We start from the raw sequence: 23,226 nt of genomic DNA, 5'->3' as shown, positions 1-23,226 counted from the left end.
CGAAAGCATATGCACACTGTTTGATCGGACATTAAGAGAAAAATAGTTTACATGGAATTAAATACTTCAAAGTTAACACATAAAGAGAGAATTTGATAGTATTTAATTATATCTCAATAAAGCTGTTAAAAAAGTGGCTTAATCAGTCATCTAGTCTTGTGGCTCTTAACTGTAGTATAACGGAATCAGAGGCAAGAAGTAGTGGAATGAGGCTAACCAATCAAAAACTGGGCTATATTCCTAGCCTATTTTATCTGGACCTTATTACCAGAGAGAGAGAGAGAGAGAGAGTATGGGAGGAAGCACTAGGGCAAAGGTCAAGAAGAACCAAATGCCATAGTTAGAACATTCTCTTTCAAGAATTCCTAACTGACAGCAGACTTTTCTGTCAGACACAGTAATGAAAGGAAACATGATAGTCCTCTTTCTTTATCCATAAACCAGCCATTTCCAAGACAGTAGCGAGTGCACAGGAGCCTCATTTAAAAGACTTATTTTCAAGGCCTGCAACGACTTTCAGGTATAGATTATACGAATGAAAACTGAAGGCTGGTTCTAGAATCAAGAATTTAAAAATGATTAAGATCTTGCTTTATGTAATAGGAACAATTTTGATAGAAAAGAGTTCAAAAAAGACAACACATAGACGATGATAAACATAAAATGCTGGTACACATTTATTCTTTTATTGCTAAACATCAAATGCCGGCAATTACGATATCTTCAAGTTAAAGCTTAAGAATGAATTACAGGACAGTCAGAAGATTTATAGAAAAAAACACCTGTGCACCATTAGTATGTGAACATTCAATAAATACCATAGGACAAAGTGATGACAGAGCCACAATATCTATGAAGCACATGTTTACAATTTGCTGTTAGAACAGACAATGACCTGTAAGAGCGATTATCAAAAGGTCAAGTTTAACTGCATGTCTTTTCAAACTGAGATGCTGAAAAGAATATATACATTCTTTACAGATTGTAGGTGATTAAAAAAACTCTCAAAAATGTAAACAATGCAGAGTAGGAACACTGAGAATAAAGTTTTACTGTTGAACAAAGTGACAACACAGAAAGAACACTTTCTTCAATCCTCAAAATAATCCATTTTTCCAATCACTCTACAGAAACCATAGTGGATTCTTTCCATGAAGATGATAATACGCCAGGGACACAAAGACCTTCCAAGTTATTTTTTTATGTGAACATATATTTACAGTAAATATTCAATAATACTTTTTACAGCTTACTTAAATAGAAACATGCTTTTTCTAATCCATAAATAACACTAATCATTATCCATTCAACTGCATTTATTAAGTACTTATGTCTCATGCACTGTGCCAGGGATGCAAAGATGAATATGATATGGTCCTTGCTGTAGAAGTGCCCACAACCAAGCTAAAGAAGAAAACACGTAACATTTTCTTTCTTACATAATGAGGCCAGTTTTATACAATTGGTACTGATCTGCTCTTTCCTAGTAAAGTGGTTCCCAAACCCTGATCCTATGGGTCAACAGATCAAAATGTTTAACAGCTGAAATAAAATGAGATTTGGGTTTCGTTTTTTTACTCAGAAAAATAAATTAATGAGTAAGATTTCCTCTATTAAAATTTGTTCTCGGTTTTTAAAAAACTGACTTGCACATATACAACCTTTTCATTAGTAAATTGCTTAGTTCATGCAATCAAATTAATTATATAAGTATTTCATGGCATTCTCCAAGCTCTACTATTTGAACAAGTCTGAGCATTACTATGCTAATGTACTCTGATCCCAAATGACTGTCTACCTAAAAATAGAACAAATGCTGTATTTTCTGGAATAAACCAATAATTCGTATGGTTTTAGTACTGGTATTAACTGATGACCCAAGTCATTAATAAAATGTTAAAATTATATTCAACATCTAATTTCTGTTAAGGCAAATTTGTAATACAATCTAAAAAGTTTCTTAAAAATGATTAAAAAGTTTTAGTGCTTACAGAGCAACTCAATAATCTGAAAAAGGTAACTCCATGGAATACATCACTCAGTAAAGAAGTTGGATAGATGGCTATTAATGAGTTATTGCCCTTAATCACTTCTGAGTATACGAGAGAAGCATGTATTTTCCATCAAAGAAACAGCAAGCTCATATACTTCTAGGACCAACAGCTTCACACTGGCCTGCTGACTTCCCAAATTTCCCAGGGCTGCATCTCCACTCCAAAAGACCTCGAAGCAGGTGTGGCTCTTCTGGGCTCAAGAGTCAGTTCCCAAACTCTGGAAAATCCACATTTGTACTCACGTATAGCCATTCTCACTATACTACCAAGTCTTCTGTGGACCCAGAGAGGTAGCTTAGGAGAGAGACGGAAAACAAGGACTAGGTACTTAATAACCTGACACAGAAAAACATGGGAGCCGCTGGTGAGGACAGAGTATGGCTCAGAGTTTAAGGTCATTGCTTCTTGGAGACAGGAACCCAGGAGCTAGGCCCCAGATGGCCTCAGCAGCACAAGAGAAAATGTTTACCCTGGATGGGTTCCAAGCTTCAAAGCTCTATAGAGAATGGGAAGCAGGACTGCTGAAGATCCTCTAGGGTGTCTTCTGATCTGTCAGGAGACCCGGCCTAGTTCCGAGGTTCAACCCCAACTGCCTCCCTCAGCTCACATGCTGCTGGTGTGTGATGCTTCCTGCAGCTCACTGTGGATGTCAACGCTAGTGCTGCTTTATGAGGGGGCAGAGACACCTTATCAAAGATGCAATTCTTGTGGGGCAAAACATGTCTCATGATATCATAGCCCCTACTTCCTGTTTTGTTCATTTATTTGGTATCATTTGACAAAGATTTTTCCCTTTCACGTCAGCAGATTCTTCTATAGAATTTTACTAATTGTAATCAGACCTCAGCTTTCAGAGCACAAAATAATACACCATTAAATTTTAAAATACTTTTCAAACAAGACAAAGGACAAGAGATACCGGCCAAGACAATGGTCATCCTTCCACTTGGCCAAAGTCTGGTCTCCTTCAAATTTTCATTAATGATGCTTTTGTAAGAAGTTTTTCCCAATTAATTTCACCCAGTTCTGCTCTCCTTTATACTATTTCAACACAATATGTAATCACACGAAACAGTATTACATGAATTTGCACTTGCTGAGATATTATTCCACAAGCATCTGGGTACATTCAGTCCTAAATTAGAATATAGTCAGGGACTATGCCTTTCATTTCTTCTGCTGATCTTCTACCACAGAGTTTGGGTACTCTGGATATGGGAGGAGCTTAGGGTTGTTGGCTAAGATGTAATTTTAAGGAAACACTTTATATTTCATACCAAGTAAGAATTTCAATGGCAATGGATATTACCACATAGCTGTATACTGTAACTCAGGGATTCTGTCAGATGAGTGCAAACATTACCGTGCTGTAACCATCCAGAGTCCCAGGGTCACATTGGCAGCCAAAAGTACACTGCCACCCAGCAAGATGAAAAACCCTATTAGATCTTTGACATCATTGTCTCCAATCACTGAGGTAAGGGTGGCATCCAGGAAAGAGTTTAGAATCCATTGTCCATCCAAAGCAAAGCAGGGTACTGCATTAACAATAGCCAGAGCCCCTGAGAGGGAAATCAGGTACCTGGGTTAAAATCAGTTAAGGAACCAACTGTGAGAGGTCTGAGTAGAAACCATATTTCTACGAGTCAGAAGATATTTTACTGTGACTGAATTTGAGATTGCACTTGACTTCTCTACTTTCTTTAAATCTCTGCCATTCCTTCTTAGATCTCTACTACTTAAAACAAATGAGTTTATATTATTTCAAAGTTCAAAAACCTTGACTAGAAAAATAAAGGCCAAACACTTTAAGCCAATCTATAATGAACTCGTAGGAAGACTAAGTCTTTCTAATCCTTTAATGATAAAACAGGGAAAGGAATGTGGAAGGAGTAAGAAATAAGGGGAAAATTACTCTTTGGGCCTTACAAAGTATTACTTTATATTAGGAAACAAAGATTTTGGTCCTTGAAGTCTACTTTATTTTACTACCCTCTATAAGGTTATAGCATAAGTCTCTTTGTGACAAAGCTGCAGAGTCTATAAAGTACAATCTTTTTTGTTGTTGTTGTTGTTGAGATGGAGTCTAGCTCTGTTGCCCAGGCTGGAGTGCAGTGGAGCGATCTTGGCTCACTGCAACCTCCGCCTCCTGTGTTCAAGCGATTCTCCTGTCTCAACCTCCTGAGTAGCTGGGACTACAGGTGCATGCCAAGACGCCCGGCTAACTTTTGTGTTTTTAGTAGAGATGGGGTTTCGCCATATTGGTCAGGCTGTTCTTGAACTCCTGATCTCAGGTGATCCACCTGCCTCGGCCTCCCAAAGTGCTGGATTACAGGTGTGAGCCACCATGTCTGGCCACAATCTTGATTATACACATTTTTTTTTTTTAATAACTGCTCATTTGTTTTCCATTTCTTTTTTTAATTTAAATAATTGAGGAAAGACATTAAAAAATTTAAAAGCGACAAAAATAAAGAACTCTTCCACAACTTTCCAGTAATTCAATTCTGCATCTTTTATGTGCAAAATTCATCTTTTATGTGCAATCATAATATGCGAAAGACCACGTAAGATTTGGCCCTCTGAATTGCTATCTTAGTAGTTGAAACCAGCTCGATATTTCTTGTGCATTCCTCCCTGGGATTTACATAATTCCTGGTTATGCAATTACATTCTCTATTTGGTCAGAACTAACAGGCTCAGATGTGGCAGAATTCATTACCTCAGTAGTAACTGAAGCTTCCATCCTTTATAAACTTACTAAAATGTTTTAGACTTGTAAATTCAATTCTCAATTTGTATTCTGGGTTCTTTCCCTTCTACATCTAAACCTTTCTCACTCTGATTAATCTTTCTCCTCTGACTTCTTCCCTCCTGGGTACAATCTGATCTTTTTCATCTTTCAAGACTCTTTTTCAGTTGTTAGCAATTAAGTGATACTTGTGAGGTCTATATTTGTAATGCTGTATTCAAGGTAAAATTGATCAAGATCCAAGTAACACACTTTTAAAACATGTTTCACACCAGAAAGGATACTTGACAAATGTCTCCACAACCACTGGCAGATCTATGCTTAGAAAGTTAAAACGTGGGATAAAACTGGTGATGCTCACTGAAAAAAAAATAAGGAATAATAAATATTATTCATACCAGAGAAGCAACAGCATTATGAATTCTACCATATGGTTAAAAATTGGGCTAGCAGATTAAACTGATTGAGAAAGCCCTTCCTAAACATATGCAGGCCATATACCTCATATATAAAAGCAATCAATACTTCTAGAACATCTAATAAAAACAGCAGAATGAAAAAATACGTCCCAGTGTGTACTTATATTTTGAAGCGAGAGTAAGAAATTTACATTAAGGGTCCTTACCCTTTCAAAGAGGTATAACCTTAAAATTACATTTACTCCTACTATTATGCTACTTAACCTCTTTCAGGTCTTTTTTTTTTTCTTCATGGCTAAACCAAGGATTAAGATGAGGGGATTTAAAGTCTCATCTACTCTGTGGATTCCATAATCCTGTCTTTGTTCAAAACATTTTAAAACTATCCTGTATTAGTCAGAACTCACAGTACACATTTCTGAATTACCCCCACTAGGGACATTTATTCATTTATTGAGGTTTTATTTCATAGTTGCAGTCTACAGTAATTTAGTGTCAAACTAATAGATAAGAAAAATGACCTCGGTTGTATCTCAGGATATGACTATGGAGCAATGAGAGAGTCTTTTAAAGAGTGACATAGGCTGGGCGCGGTGTCTTACGCCTGTAATCCCAGCACTTTGGGAGACCAAGGCGGCCAGATCACCTGAGGTCAGGAGTTTGAGACCAGCCTGACGAATATGGCGAAACCCTGTCTCTACCAAAAATACCAAACATTAGCTGGGCGTGGTCGTGGGCACCTGTAATCCCAGCTACTCTGGAGGCTGAGGCAGGAGAATTGCTTGAACCCGGGAGGCAGAGGCTGCCGTGAGCCGAGATTGTGTCATTGCACTCCAGGCTGGGCAACAAGAGTGAAACTCCGTCTCAAAAAAAAAACAAAGAGTAACATAAAACCCACATATCCATTAACTATGAATGAATAAAGAAAATGTGGTCTATCCATACAAAGGAATATCATTTGGCCTTAAAAAGAATGAAGTACTAATTCATGCTACAACACAGATAAACCTTGAAAACATTAAGCTACATCAAAGAAGCTAGTCATAAAATATTCCATTTATATGAAATGACCAGAACAGGCAAATTTATAGAAACAGAAAGTAGACTGGAGATTGCCGAGGGCTGGGGGTGCTGGGGAGATACAGGGAGTGACTACTTAATGGTTATGGAGTTTCTTTTTGGGGTGATGAAAATATTCTGCAGCTAGCTTGTGGTGATGGTTGCACAATTCAATATATTAAAAACCACTGGGCCAGGCACAGTGCCTCTTGCCTGTAATCCCAGCACTTTTGGAGGCTGAGGAGGGAGAATTGCTTGAGCTCAGGAGTTTGAGACCAGCCTGGGTAACATAGTGAGACTCCGTCTCTACAAAACCCCAAAAATTAGCCCAGCATGGTGGCACATGTCTGTAGTCCCAGCTACTTGGGAGGCTGAGGTGGGAGGATCACTTGAGCCCGAGGTGTGGAGGTTACAGTGAGCCAAGATTGAGCCTCTGCATTCCGGTCTGGGTGACAGAGTGAGAATCTGTCTCAAAACAAAACAAAAACAAACAAACAAAACCCCACTGAATTGTAAACTTTAATGGGTAAATCGCATGGTAAACTATTTAAAAAATCTTGTACAACAAAATGAGTTAGACTACATGATCTTTAGCCATAAAGAACTTAGTCCAATGATGCTGCCACTGCTAAAATGATTATGCTGGCCCAGTTTTGAAAGTATATTCATATGAAAGTCATGTGTCACACATAAATTACAGTTACATCCCCATGCATCCTGGCATTCTCTAGGGTATGTTGCTCTTGCCACTGTTTTGGGGAGCTTGGATAAATTTAATAAACTCTCAGAGGACATCGGAGAGATCACCTATTTGACCTGGGCATAAATGGTAGGGAAGGAAAAATGTGTCACTCTCCATAGGCAGGCATGGATTCAGCTCCATCTTACTTTATAAATTCAGATTATCTTCCTACTGCATAATTTTCACTTAATGTTTAAGAACAAGTTAACAAGACTTTGATAAATGTTCAAATTTATAATAAATATATTAATTCAAGGATTTGTAGTGAGTTTCTACCACTGAGACTATATGTGATCTTAATGATTTTCTAAGGGTCTACCACAAAAATACTCACCTGTGTAGTGAAGATGCAGAGGATGTCCTACGTATAACATATCAATTTGAGGTGGGTGTTTTACTTTTATTAAGCGAGTGTGAGTTTCCAAAGAAGGTATTATACAGAAACTTGAACTTGAGCTTTTTTTACAGTCTTTATTGGTTCTGCAAACTTGGGTCGCTTCAACTGCTTTCCGGGCAGGAAGACATGTATGCTATAAATAAAATATTAATCAGTCAATATTAAAAATGATTTATTAAGAAAAACCTAAGTTACATTCCTTCAATATTTTTCATGTCACCTAGCATATCAGGAATGAGGTTCATATAAAAGAAATGCCATTTATGTGCACCTACTATAAAATAGATTCAAGTACCCCATTTGGGTCAAATAAGATATTATCACTATAAATTTTTAAAGATTTTCAGATGAAATATGACATGTGAAATGTAGAGATTTTAATAAAATGATACAAAAGAGCAAAAGAGAGAAGTTTCCATAGCAAAAGAGAGAAGTTTCCATAGATTCCATTTTAGCTCTATATGCTTATTTTGTAGTAATTATATCAGACAAGCAAGACTGCTTCAGGGACAACTTACCAAACGCTTATTAAAATTATTTCTGTAGGAAAAGCACACATCTGTGAGGCTGTGATTGTTACAGCATTCAGTTGAACCATCTAGCCGTTTGTATGCTAAAGAGAAATACACTGTTTATTAGAGTCTCTCATATAAAAATACATTTGTAACAAAAAATGCCTTTAAGACAAAAAGAATAAGTAAAATGGCATATGAATTTAGAAGCAACTATATAATTCAGAGTTCAGCTTGAGGGCTACTTGCTGCAGTTTGATTTTACATTACCAAAAGAGATCCATTCAATTTTAAATCAAGAAGCAGCAGTTACCCTAGGTTAGTTGTCCTCATATAAACTGAGCTACCCATAAAGCCGGAGTTGCAGTGTCTCAGTAGGTTTCACAATAATAAGTCCGGCTGGTCAAGCATAAACATTTAATGAACTACTATTATGTGCCTGAATGCCAATGATCCAACATTACTGCTGAACCCCTGGCACTGTGATGCTGGTAAACAGATGGGGCCAGGGGATGCCTAAGACATCCCCATTATATCCAAATACCGATTCTACCCCAGGCTTATTTTGGGGCTCCCCCTAGAGAACCAGAGATGCCCAATTTGACCCACAGATGTGCACATACCTGCCTGTACACCAGTAATCCAGTTACCATTTTTGGAAGACAACAGCAATGGGGCAACTGTTCATTCCATTTATTTATTTAGATAGAGTCTCGCTCTGTCACTCAGGCTGGAGTGCAGTGGCACGATCTCTGCTCACTGTAACCTCCACCTCCTGGGCTCAAGCAATTCTCCTGCCTCAGCCTCCTGAGTAGCTGGGACTACAGGTATGCGCCACTGCACCCAGCTAATTTTTGTATTTTTAGTAGACATGGGATTTCACCATGTTGGCCAGGCTGGTCTAGAACTCCTGACCTCAAGTGATCTGCCCACCTTGGCCTCCCAAAGTGTTGAGATTACAGGCGTGAGTTATTGCACCTGGCTTATTTATTTTTTAAAGTTCTTTAGTAGACTGGTTTATTTGGGAGCAGAATAAGGAATCTAAGTCACTTATAAGGTGGGACAAAAAATGATTTCATGTATTTATTTAGGAATGTTTGCTGCATTCCAACTCATCAAACTGGTAAAGCACAAATTTATGGGTGGCAAGGACCAATTAAATTTGAATCTTGAATATAAACTACCATACTCAGATGTGCTGATGAAAATAGACTCAAGCGCCAAATTATCCCTGTTTCTCAGTACTACAAAAAGCTTTTCTATTACAAGAGTGCCTTCAGGAGCACTTAGCATGAAAATCTTAGTTGATATGCAATGTAATTTTAATTTTATAAAAATTTTGCATTTCAGCCAAAGTTTTTGCTTGCTTGTTTTTAAATAGTTTTTTGTTTTGTTTTACTCTATTGTTTGAGGAAGACATCTTTGTATTGGTTATACTGGATTTCCCCTAGCCATACACTGTCGCTCTATCTCCTTGGCCAAAACATAGCAAAGAACCAAACAGAGGCAAAGGAAACTAACTGATGATTGGCTGTATGGGTAATTTTGTTCTTTGTTCTGTTTTCTTTCTTTCTTTCTTTTTTTTTTTTTTTTTTTTGAGACAGAGTCTCACTCTGTCACCCAGGCTGGAGTACAGTGGCGTGATCTTGGCTCACTGCAACCTGTGCCTCCCAGTTCAAGTGATTCTCCCGCCTCAGCCTTCTGAGTAGCTGAGATTACAGGCACGTGCCACCATGCCCAGCTAATTTTTTTGTATTTTTAGTAGCAACGGGGTTTCACCATGTTGGCCAGGCTGGTCTTGAACTCCTGGCCTCAAGTGATCCACCCACCTGGGCCTCCCAAAGTGCTGGGATTACAGGCATAAGCCACTGAGCTGGCCTGTTCTGTTTTCTTATCATAACTGAATGGGTATTTAATTTTGAGTGAGGAGCAGTATTTAAAATATTAAAGGAGACCGTGAGCATCTAATGGCACAGACAAATCCTAGCCTATAATCATTTGTCAGCTCTAATGGTAAAGTATAAGGTAAAAAGTTGTTTAGGAATTCTTTAGAAAAATCAATCCAAGCTAAAACCCTCAGTGTTCTCTTTGATCAGATTGCCAAGTCCCATGGATTTTTACCTCCTCCTCATTTTTCTCCGTATCTATTCCCACTTGAGTACAGACTAATTCCTTCTCACTTTTAAACTACCTTATCTCATATGATTCTCTTCCTAAACTGAATTACTGGCAGTTCCTTGACCAGCTTCTATTCTATGGTACTGAGGTCCATGTCCATCTTGGCCTCCTAAAAGTAAACTCACTGTTGACAGCCAGTTCAAGGGCTGATGCTGTGAAACTTGCCTTCATCTTCTCAGTCAAGACTGTTATCATTTCCCAGTATTGCCTATCACTACTTAAAGTTAAACTTGTACTGTAATAATGTGGGTATGGTCTGTTTTTCTGACTCAACTTTGAGCTCCCTGAGGGAAAGGTTTCTCAGTGTCTTATATAAGGTGGATTACTCAATATACACTGAATACATAAATGATGTTCTACCCGATTTGCCTTTACATCAGTAATGATATTAAAATGTTTACAGCTGATGCTTAGTTACTAACTTTTCTTAAGAGGACTGGGTACAATACAGAATTGGAAGTCAGGAATTTATTATCGCTAATGATATGGCATGTTTGGTAATATAAATGCTTAAATGGGCCAAGCAGTTACCAAATAAATGAAGTGGATCATATGCAGAAAAAACAGAAAGTGGTGGGGACTGTGAGGAACTAGAAAATACATGGCCTGTTCTAGGCCTGATCAGCAATCCGATCAAAGAGAACACTGAGGGTTTTAGCTTGGATTGATTTTTCTAAAGAATTCCTAAACAACTTTTTACCTTATACTTTATACCTGTTAGCAGCCAGGCCACTCAATTTGGGGCCCAGAATCGACAGATCTTCCATTTTGTCCCAACAGAAACCAGAAATCTGAACCTTTATGTGAAGCCTGTTGAAGTTTAAACATTGGCAGCCAATTAAAAATTTAAAAACACTGGGCAAGCCAAAGCAAATACACCTGCTAAGGCTGGATTTGGCCTGGAGGCTGCCACCAATTTGTGATCTCTGGTTTTTTCTTCCTCTGGCATTTATTCCAAGCAAAACAGAAATCCATAGCTGTGGCCTCCCTGACAAGATTAAGTACCTCCTAACATACTGAATTCTCCAATAAAGAGTTAAATATTTTGTTTGCATGTGAGAAGTAAACTTGATATTTCTCTATTGCTATTTAAAAAAGTTATAGGCTTAAACATAGTTAATTTTAGAATCTTTTCTACTGGGTCACATAAAGAACAAGTTACTCAACCAATTTCTGTGACTTGATTCTTAATCTATAAGATGAGGGGGTGCAACACATAATTTTTACATTCATGTATTTTTATTAATTACGAGAGGCCAATACAATTCTACTTTGGAAGTAATATTCAAGATTGCAATAGGATGTCCCCAGGGGAATTTATGGGTTCAATTTAACTCTAGAAGATTAGAATTGTCCTTTAAATATCCCCAGTATGGGAGACAATCAGAAAAATTTAAGGCCAGAAAAGTTTCATAATGTTACTACAGGGAGAACTTGTATATTTTGAATGTACCCTAAGATGAGCCCGAAGATAGCCACAGAAATAGTCCAGTCTACAAAGAATGGTCTAGACCAGAGGTGACTGTGGAATAAAGCTGGAGAGAAGAGATTTTTTCAGTCTCTAGTTCACAGTGCTTACCACTTTCTATATCTCTAATATGAACTGAACAATTTTCTTACCCTAGCTTATTAAATATATAACACATAGCTAGGGCTCCAACACAGGGAAGCAAGCCTATTTATTCTCACTTCTACTGCTGACTTTATGCCATCATTGCCTAGTAACAAGTAGTAAAATTAAACACACACACACACACACACACACACACACGAGGCTGGGTGTGGTGGCTCACCCCTGTAATCCCAGCACTTTGGGAGGCTGAGGCAGGAGGATCACCTGAGGTCGGGAGTTTGAGAACAGCCTAGCCAACATGGTGAAACCCTGTCTCTACTAAAAAAAATACAAAAAAATTAGCCAGGCTTGGTGGCACACACCTGTAATCCCAGCTACTCGGGAGGCTGAGGCATGAGAATTGCTTGAACCAGGGAAGCGGAGGTTGCTGTGAGCCGAGATTGCACCACTGCACTCCAGCCTGGGCGACAGAGTGAGACTCCATCTCAAAAAAAAAAAAAAAATATATATATATATATAAAAATATATATAAAATATATATATAAAAATATATGAAATATATATTATATATTATATAAAATATATATATTATATATAATACATATTATATAAAATATATATATTATATATTATATAAAATATATATATTATATATAATACATATTATATAAAATATATATATTATATATTATATAAAATATATATATTATATATAATACATATTATATAAAATATATATATTATATATAATACATATTATATAAAATATATATATTATATATAATACATATTATATATAATATATATATTATATATAATATATATTATATAAAATATATATATTATATATAATATATAATATATAAAATATATATATTATATATAATATATATTATATAAAATATATATTATATATAATATATATAAAATATATATAAAATATATATAAAATATATATATAATATATAAAATATATATATTATATATAAAATATATATAATATATAAAATATATATATTATATATAAAATATATATAATATATAAAATATATATATTATATATAAAATATATATAATATATAAAATATATATATTATATATAAAATATATAATATATAAAATATATATTATATATAAAATATATAATATATAAAATATATATATTATATAAAATATATATATTATATATAAAATATATATATATTATATAAAATATATATATTATATATAAAATATATATAAAATATATATAATATATATAAAATATATATAAAATATATATTATATATAAAATATATATAATATATAAAATATATATATTATATATAAAATATATATAATATATAAAATATATATATTATATATAAAATATATATAATATATAAAATATATATATTATATATATAAAATATATATATTATATATATAAAATATATATTATATATATAAAATATATATAAAATATACATATATAAAATATATATATAAAATATATATATTATATATACACACATACACACACACACACAGACACACACATATATACTTATATACACACTCTTACTCTTCAATTTAGGATAGCAAAGAAACCTTGGACCATAACTTGATGCTCATAATATCTTTCATTCCTACTTACAATGAAGGATAACAAAGTTACCTACAAACATATAAAAACCATCGATCCATAGCTTTCTTAAATGAAAATCTTAGTTGATATGCAATGTAATTTTAATTTTATAAAAATTTTGTATTTCAGCCAAAGTTTTTGCTTGCTTGTTTTTAAATAGTTTTTTGTTTTACTCTATTGTTTGAGGAAAACAGCTTTGTATTGGTTATACTGGATTTCCCCTAGCCATACACTGTCGCTCTATCTCCTTGGCCAAAACATAGCAAAGAACCAAACAGAGGCAAAGGAAACTAACTGATGATTGGCTGTATGGGTAATTTTGTTCAAATTTGTTCTGTTTTCTTTTCTTTTCTTTTTTTTTTTTGAGACAGAGTCTCACTCTGTCACCCAGGCTGGGGTGAAAGATATCTTTCATTCCTACTTACAATGAAAGATAACAAAGTTACCTAGAAACATATAAAATACCAACAATCCATAGCTTTCTTAAATGTCCACAGCCCCAGGGGCTAAGCCTGCCATCAAAATTAATCTAGTATGTATTTTTTTTTTTTTAAGGCTAGTCAAGTGATGTAGTGGGAATAGAGAAGGAACAAAGAATTCTGTAACTGGTTATGATCAATTAATTGTAACCACAACTGCATTTGGACCAGCCATAGTATGTATTTTAAGTGATATTTACAGACATTAATATTCCTTTAAACTGGCTAGGTATACATACTCCATTTTCAAAAGATTAAATAGAGGCACAGATTTATCAGATATAGTAGTCATGTAAAATAAACATGTATACTGAGACAAAATAGATATTGAAGAATTACTCCTGGGCTTGGACAGCCCAGGGCTTGAAAAAAAAAAAGAATTACTTCTGGATTGATTTTAGTATAAAAAGAGTAATATCTGCTTTACATATTTAAACAAATACCTCCAAAATGTAGCACATGATCCATAACAGTGAAATACTCAAACAGTTAATAAGAAGAGAGTTTCTGAGTATTTCAGGGAAAATTTTTATTTACAGTCTGTCTGACAGGAAAAGGATAAAACCCTAAACATCTGAAAATGGAGATATCCTAAGTAAAACAATCCTACTGAAGAGAACTTTATTTAGCTAGTGTGTCACTTTGGTTTTTGTAATTCAATACACATTACATCAAATTTAGAGAAACCAAAAGAAAAGGATAAAGGACTTAAGAAGTGGGAAATAATGGATCATTTCTTTAAAGAAGAACACATTGTGGATTACACATCAATCTTCTGTCATCTTAAAAGTTTTGGAAGATGGTAAAAGGCTCCTGAGAATGGGGAAAATTTATAAATATTTCAACCTTAAAGAATCAGATTGCTCCACTGAACAATCTTAACACCATTAAAACAGAGAACAATAGATAGTGGATGCAATATGATGCCACAGGAAGTACCAAGCGCTGTTTATGAAGTGTTTTTGCCAAAAAAAACCCAAACAAACAAACAAAAAGGATTCTGAATCTAATCAACACCGTGGACCTAATTAGCAGTTTATAGAAAATTGGAAGACATCTGAACAAGTTTATGACATCATGAGGATAAGATATAACCAGAAAAACCCAGAATTTAGGAAATTCAACAAAACAATTGACTCAGTTTCTTCAACAAAAAAATAACATTTCAAAAACAGGTCAAGGAAAATTGTTACAAATTTTAAAAGTCTTAGAAGACATCCTAACTAATTTAAATCAACTATAATGAAAAGAATTAGAAACAATTGAATACCAACTAGATATCAGAAATTACTGTTATTTTGTTAGGAATTATAACAGTATTGTGGTCATGTTTAATGAGTCATCATCCGTTAAAGGCAGGCTAAAAGGTTATGGATGAAATGATAGGATGTCTGGGATGTACTTTAAAATACTTCCCCTAAAAGTGGACTGCTTAGATGAAAAAATTGGCAAAATGTTAATAACTGCCGAAGCTGGCAGAAAGATACATGTGGGCTCGTTTATACTATTCTCCATCGTGTCTAAACATTTTTGATAATAAAAAAATTCTTACAAATGGGTTATACATGGAAGAGTAAATTTCAAAAAGTTTTAAAAAAAAATCAGTTCTTACTACTTTGCCTGTGTTGCACACAGTACTTTACTAAAACTATTCTTGATTATTAATCATATTTCCCTACACCAATAGATGTGGACAAGTATCAGGATATTTTTTTACTTAAAGATATAGTCTGCGAGCATAATTTCTATTTTCTAACACCTTCAATTTTGTATAAAGAATTGGGAAGCTGATTTTGTATAAAGAATTGGGAAGCTGATTTTTCAGAGCTGAAATAACTCAAAATAAGTTTGGCAGGATCCGAGAAGAAACTTGCTTCAGCTCTGTCATCTGCTGCACAGAGCAACATATCTGACTTCACAGGGTATTTTTGGAAGCCAAGACAACTTCTTTAGGATGCCTGCCACATAAAATACATAAAATAACTCTACCCCAGATAGATTCAGACATGCCAACATCCACACAGCTACCATTAGAACTGTTTAAGTATTAAGGGAATTTTTAAGAAGTAAGGGAATTTTTTCTAAATCCCAGATGGGGTTTTTTGTTTGCCAAGTTCCTTCTTATTTCTTGTAATCTTTCCTTATTGCATGTCTGTGTTGGGCTAACAGTATATTAATACAGAATGTTTATGCTTTGATTTTTATATATTTAGTTGTTAACTATCGTTGTTTATCTGTTCTGACATAAGCTTATGCAAAGTAGAACTGGTTCTTATTATATTCCCTTTTTCAATTATAAAAGTTTAAAGTACTATAATATATCTACACACACACATAAAGATAATATTATATTGGGGTATTTGATTATTGGAATTAGTTAATTCGTTATGATTGACCTTGAATGCTGATTTTTTTTTTTTTTTGAGACAGAGTCTCTTTCCATGTCCCGATCTCGGCTCATTCCAACCTCCACCTCCCAGGTTCAAGCGATTCTCCTGCCTCAGACTCCTGAGCAGCTGAAATTACAGGCACCAGTCACCATGCCCTGCTAATTTTTGTATTTTTAGTAGAGATGGGGTTTCACTATGTTGGACAGGCTGGTCATGAACTCCTGACCTCAAGTGATCTGCCCGCCTCAGCCTCCCAAAGTGCTGGGATTACAGGCGTGAGCCACTGTGCCCGGCTATGATTTAATAGAAGTGTTTTGAAAGCAGAAAATATTAGAGTCCTAAAAGTCAAATATGATATTATGAAAATAGTTAGAAGTTCAACAATATATAATAAAGAAAACACACATATTAGCATCCAACTTACCAAGAAAAATGTCTATTGGTTTGAATCTATTTACTGATTTGCTTTAAACAGATTAGAACAGAATAAATCTATAGACATGGTCTAAGGATTAGTGAATGGCAGGTACTGGTGCTTGAAGCATTATATTATATTGAGGAAATATACACACCTCTAACTGGGAAACTTAACTGCTGTAAAGTTGATGCACTTATACAGTAACCAATTTGGGGCTCATAGGCGATGGTATCTAAACATTCATTCCAATCTTGCACATTAGTAACAGGACAATCCTGTAGATGGGTGACAAGGTCTCCCACAAAAAGGCCTCTGGGTCCAATGGCAGGAGAGTCCTTGGGAAGAGGGTAAAACCAAATCAGATGATGCATGAAGACAAGCTATAATTAATCTGAGCAAATAATAAAGACACTGAGTTAATTAAGTAGAATATTTTGAATGCAGAAAATAATCCAGCTTTGAATTCAAGACATAGTCCTAGATAATTAAAATAAAACCCAACAATTATAGTTGCTTTTCCCAAATTCTCCAAGATTTTGAATTTTTCACAATTGAAAAAAAGCCGACTTGCTGACTGTTAAGACTAAAATGATAAAATTTTTTCCCAAACTGCCAATTAAAATTTTTTTGGTGAAAGTATCATCAGACTGTCTTGCCTTTCCTATATGCTTAACACATAAAACAATAACACATGTCCTTACATATCCCCAATATGCAGGCAATACCATCAGTACAATGTATATGTAAGCCAATTGCTCACAAAGGTAATTTTCCTCTTTCTAATGTCTGAATAGAAGATTTGATGCCATCATAGCAGTTACTGTCTAAGGGAGTGAAATACAGAGTTGAAGACATTAACTTAAACTCCTATGAAATGTTACGGCTGGACAGCCTAGGTTTCATCTTTCTTACTACTTAGGAGGCGTAAAGACATTTGACTCAAAAGCAGAGATATAAAAATAAACAGAAAAGGTAAATGATGCATTTTACCAATAAACTACAGGTAGAAAATCTTGATACTATTTTCCTAAGTACAGCATCAGGACAAAAACAATTTTCATGAAACTTTAAAAAAACCAATGTGTTTCCCAACATTATTTGTTAGATTTGAAAGGATTACAGTAATTTCTTCAGAAGAAACTAAGCATTTTGTATATGAGGAGATCTTGAATAAAAGTTTCTGAATAGATGCTAGGTATTACATCACAACATCTGATGAAAGAATGCCCTGAGTAATCCATTATTTACCTCAGCAACTTCAGTGATGAGCACCCCGACTCCAGTGTAGTAAAATGGCAAGAGAATTACTGGGAGGAGAACAAGAGCTAAAATACCCAAGAGTGCAAGAACAAAATTATGCCAGATACCTGGAAAGAGAGGAAAAAAAGCAATAAGCTCAACCGGGGGCAGGAATGATATAAATAGCTGGACCTCACAACACTTGGGCATTCTGATAAATTAATAAAGTGATCAGAAGAAGCAATGAGGCAAAAATATCTACTTATTAGTAGAGCAGACAGATGTTCAATTATTAGTTACTTTCATTTTAGATACTGAAATCTAAAATGGGCATGTTAATACCACACTAGGAAGACCACATGCTAACATGATTTGATACTGATAGAACTAATATCTTCCACTAACTATACCCTCTTTTCAGAAAATGTATATATCACTAATTTAAACATATTTGTGATCTTTGAAAGAAACCTCAAATACATTCAAATAAAAAAAATTCTTGCTAAACAGGGGTACAGAAACTCAAATGGTACTTGGAAAAAGGAGGTTGTTTTAAGAATTAAACTATTCCATCCTGGCTAACATGGTGAAACTCCGTCTCTAACAAAAATACAAAAAATTAGCCGGGCATGGTAGCAGGTGCCTGTAGTCCCAGCTACTAGGGAGGCTGAGGCAGGAGAATGGTGTGAACCTGGGAGGCGGAGCTTGCAGTGAGCCAAGATTGCACCGCTGCACTCCAGCCTGGGCGACAGAGCGAGACCCTGTCTAAAAAAAAAAAATAATAAAATAATTAAACTATTATGCAGAACAATATTGGTGGAACAAACCGAGCATGTATTTTACATCACGTCACAGACTATGAAGCAACAAACCATAAGAAAACTGTCGGCCAGGCACGGTGACTCACGCCTGTAATCCCAGCACTTTGGGAGGCCGAGGCGGGCGGATCACGAGGTCAGGAAATCAACACCAGCTTGGCCAACATGGTGAAACCCCGTTTCTACTAAAAATACAAAAAAATTAGCCAGGCATGGTGGCGTGCGTCTGTAGTCCCAGTTACTTGTGAGGCTGAGGCCGGAGAATTGCTTGAACCCGGGAAGCGGAGGCTACAGTGAGCTGAGATCGTGCCACTGCGCTCCAGCCTGGGTGACGTAGCACAGAGCAGGACTCCGTCTCAAAAAAAAAAAAGAGAAAACCGTCTTTATTATTATTTTTTTAAACCCTAAAATTTAGGTACTCAAATTCATGAATCTTTTCCATTACATATTCAACCTTTGCAGCTGTGCAAAGGAAGACTTTCTCACCCCTAACATTATGTAAGTAATCACTCTTTTTGTGGGGAAGGATGGTTTAGTTTTATTTTTACATTTAAATCTCTTACCATTTGTAATTTATTTTTGTGTATGTGTGTGATTTTTACATTTAAATCTTTTACCATTTGGAATTTATTTTTGTGTATGGTGTGACTGATACATACAACTAATTTTATTCAAATGTTTAGCTAATAATTACTGAGCAGTGCATTCTTTCCCTACTAAATTAAATGCAACTTTTAATTTTCACTACATTTTCATCTATTCTTTGGCTTGCTTCTGGATTTTCCATTCTTTTCCACTATTCCAGTGACAATAAAGCTGTTGCTGGTAGTAATATTTCAGTATTTAGTAAATAAATACTTTCAATTTATTTTGGTTATTCTCCCCTTATCCTTTCTGATAAATTTGAGAATCATTTTGACAACCACCAAATATTATTCAAATTAGGATTTTTTTTTTTTTTGAGACAGAGTCTTGCTCTGTTGCCCAGTGGCGAGATCTCAGCTCACTGCAACCTCTGCCTCCTGGGTTCAAGTGATTCACCTGCCTCAGCCTCCCGAGTAGCTGGGATTACAGGCACCCACCACCACGCCCGGCTAATTTTTTTGTAGTTTTAGTAGAGACAGGGTTTCAACATATTGGCCAGGCTGGTTTTGAACTCCTGACCTCAAGTGATCCGCCCACCTCGGCCTCCCAAAGTGCTAGGATTACAGGTGTGAGCCACTACGACTGGCCCACATTAGGATTTCTAATGTCACTACAATGACTGCAATAACTAGGGGTAAATCCATAATTTTACATTTCTGACATAGGAACACGACATCTATTTACTGAAATCTTCTACATCTCTCAGTACAGATTTGTAGTTTCTCTATATGGGCCCTGTATACTTCTTTTAAAATGTTAGTTTTTTATTTTTTATATGTCACATTACTTTCTGAATGAGATCTTTTCTTCCTATTACATGATCTGTTTCTTTCAGATACACAGGAACACTACATTTATTTTTGTATATTTACTTTGTAATTAACCACCAAACTGAACTTTCCATTTAGGATGTCTTAGTCTTTATTCTCTTGGATTTTCCATTATTTGCTAATAATAATCATTTATCTCCTCCAACATTCATACCTCATCTTTTCCCTCCTGTTTGGTCTTATAGCAATGACTATAACTTCTAGAACACTTTTAAATAGTTGTGATGGAATGCCTTCTTTTGCTTTCTTCATGATTTAAATAAAACAATAGCCAAGAAACAGTAGGACTTAGATGGAATTCAGGATCAATTTTATTCTGGTTTATATACTAAGCAATGAGACTGGGGCAACAGTAGAAAAATCAGAATATGGGTGACTCAGGGTTTAAAAATATCATGGGGCCAGGCACGGTGGCTCATGCCTGTAATCCCAGCATTTTGGGAGGCTGAGGTGGGCAGATCACTTGAGACCAGGAGTTTGAGACCAGCCTGGGTGACAGAGAGATACTCTGTCTCAAAAAAAAAAACAACAAAAAAACCAAAAAAACAAACAAACAAAAATCATGGGTCAAGGGAGAAGAAAATCTATAGTTGTCATCAAGGCAGCAAGGTACCCATAGACTTGAAGCTGGTGATTATTATTAAGCGGGGGCTAAGGGCTACCCCAATCAAGCCCTACTTACACTTAGTGTGGTTTGCAAATAATAATAATAAAAAAAACACAACTACCTTAATTCTCTAAACACACAGAAATGATTTACAGGTCACCAGATGACTGAATAGGTAAAATAACAACTCAATACTCCTTGAATAACCCACAGTAGTTATAGCTGAAAGAATGTAAACTATCAATTTGGCAAGGCTTACACTGTGTTCTAAGTTTAAATTCCAGCTTACTATAATCACAACATCACTTTTATCACCAATGTTTTTTACTTTGCCCTCAAATAAACTTACAACTGGCTTATACAAATAAGAACAGGGTTTTCAATATTTAAGAAGGATTTAAAAACATTTAAGTATAGAAACAGAATGGTCAAATTTTACTTCCACTATTTATAAAGGAATTTTTAGCAACAAAGCATAGAGAATTTTTTTAAAGCAATCTGCTCTTGACTTGGAACCAGATAGCAGGTATTGTTTAATCCCTCTTCTAAAAATTCTTTATACCATAATTCAAAATTTAAACACCTTCATTTACAGTGTGCTCAGGAAGTATCTCATCTCATCTCTCTTTTTTCCCCACCAAATTTCAGACAGATTTTTAGTGGCTTTTTCTTTTCAAAATCAGTATGTATTTCATTTTTTTTTTTTTGTTTAAAGAAATAGCCTCGTGTGGTAGCTCTAGCTCATGCCTGTAATCCCAGCACTTTGGGAGGCCGAGGTGGGTGGATCTCTTGAACCCAGGAGTTTGAGACCAGCCTGGGCAACATGGCAAGACCCGCCTCTCTACAAAAAATACAAAAATTAGCTGGGTGTGGTTGTGCATGCCTGTGGTGCCAGCGACTTGGGAGACTGAGAAGTGGGATGATCACTTGAACCCAGGAGGTCGAGGCTGCAGTGAGCGGTGATTGTACTACTGCCCTCCAGCCTGGGTGACATGGTGATATCCTGTCTCAGAAAAAAAAAAAAAAGAAAGAAAAAAAGAAAAAAACCTATTACATATGCAACTTATTTTACTTTTGAGACAGAGTTCTCACTCTGTCATCCAGCTGGAGTGCAGTGGTGCAATCTCGGCTCACTGCAACCTCTGCCCCCCAGGCTGAAGCCGTCCTCCCACCTCAGCCTCCTGAGTAGCTGGGACCACAGGTGTGCACCATCATGCTTGGCTAATTTTTTGTATTTTTAGTAGAGACGGAATCTTGCCATGTTGCCCAGGCTGGTCTCAAACTTCTGAGCTCAAGTAACCTGCCCACCTCGGCCTCCCAAAGTGTTGGGATTAAAGGCGTGAGTCACCACACCTGGCCTACATATGCAACTCTTTAAAAGTAGCATTATAAAACTAGATTTATTGGGAGGCTGAGGCGGATGGATCACCTGAAGTCAGGAGTTCGAGACCAGCCTGGCCAACGTGGTGAAACCCCGTCTCTAAAAAAACATAAAAAATTAGCTGGGTGTGGTGGCAGGCGCCTGTAATCCCAGCTACTTCGGAGGCTGAGGCAGGAGAACCGCTTGAACCTGGGAGGTGGAGGTTGCAGTGAGCCAAGATCGTGCCATTGCACTCCAGCCTGGGCAACGAGAGCCAAACTCCATCTCAAAAAAACAAACAAACAAACAAACAAAAAACAAAACAAAACAAAAAACTAGATTTAAATGACACCCTGGACTTTTTACATGGAAGTGGGAAGACATTTTAGAAGCAATGAAATTATATTCCCAAGTTTAAAACCAATAAAGTAGGTAGAGGGTATACATGTATTTCTCTCTCCCTCTAAATACATAATTTATGTACATCCCTAAACTTTGAGGAACACACAGGTTTCCCACGTTGTCTTCCACTTTGATAGCTGCACCACGGTGAGCTCACAGCTCAGCAAACATTTAGCAGGGATACTAAACTCTTCTTCTTAGAGACAATTCCAGATCTTTGAATTTGTCCTGTCTTGAATTCAGAGCAAGATAAGCATCTCCTCCCCACCCCTAACCTTGCCCCCATGCCTGGGAAAGACGGCAGGGCAAAGCTGTTCAGCTGTCTACTAGGCTGACAACTCACAACTGGGAATGAGAAGTTAATGGGCTAGGTGATGTTTGGGATAGCGGGACTAGTTAGCTCTATACCATTTAATAAGCTCTGAAAGAGGTGCATGGACCCAATTATTGGTGGGGATGTATAACCTTCTTTAGTCTTAGTTTTGGACATTAGGTGTCAATTTCAAGGAAAAAGAAGTCTCAGTACATTTTAACCCTAATATGAAATTAATTTAAAAATGTTCAATTGGCTTTTAAAAAATTACTAAAAAATACACGCTGACTATAAAAATTCCAAACAATACAAAAGTAATAAAAAGTCATCTTTCCCAAATACCATTTCTCAACCACCAGCCCCATGACTCACAGTAAACATACTGTTATCATTTTCCATTACTCCAGATTTT

General features: G+C 35.8%; 1 protein-coding gene across 2 annotated transcripts in view; it reads right to left on the bottom strand.

Annotated features, from left to right (window-relative positions):
* Positions 1-653: 653 nt before the first annotated feature.
* Positions 654-23,226, bottom strand: part of LOC100454671 (membrane-bound transcription factor site-2 protease-like) — a 46,286-nt gene continuing 23,713 nt past the window's right edge. The window contains exons 6-12 of one of the 2 annotated variants that reach the window (XM_054544399.2): positions 17,849-17,967; positions 16,755-16,935; positions 7,942-8,036; positions 7,361-7,556; positions 5,966-6,088; positions 5,091-5,166; positions 654-3,636 (exon numbers count right to left, since the gene is read on the bottom strand). In XM_054544399.2, coding sequence (XP_054400374.1) covers positions 3,414-3,636; positions 5,091-5,166; positions 5,966-6,088; positions 7,361-7,556; positions 7,942-8,036; positions 16,755-16,935; positions 17,849-17,967 — 1,013 coding nt within the window. In that variant the 3' untranslated portion in view covers positions 654-3,413. The remainder of the gene's footprint in view (positions 3,637-5,090; positions 5,167-5,965; positions 6,089-7,360; positions 7,557-7,941; positions 8,037-16,754; positions 16,936-17,848; positions 17,968-23,226) is intronic. The other variant, XM_002831449.6, reaches the window with a different exon arrangement.

This window comes from Pongo abelii, chromosome X (assembly GCF_028885655.2).
Source record: "Pongo abelii isolate AG06213 chromosome X, NHGRI_mPonAbe1-v2.0_pri, whole genome shotgun sequence".
NCBI lineage: Eukaryota > Metazoa > Chordata > Mammalia > Primates > Hominidae > Pongo > Pongo abelii.
Note: the sequence above shows the minus strand (reverse complement) of the source record. Positions and strands in the feature narration are given on the sequence as shown.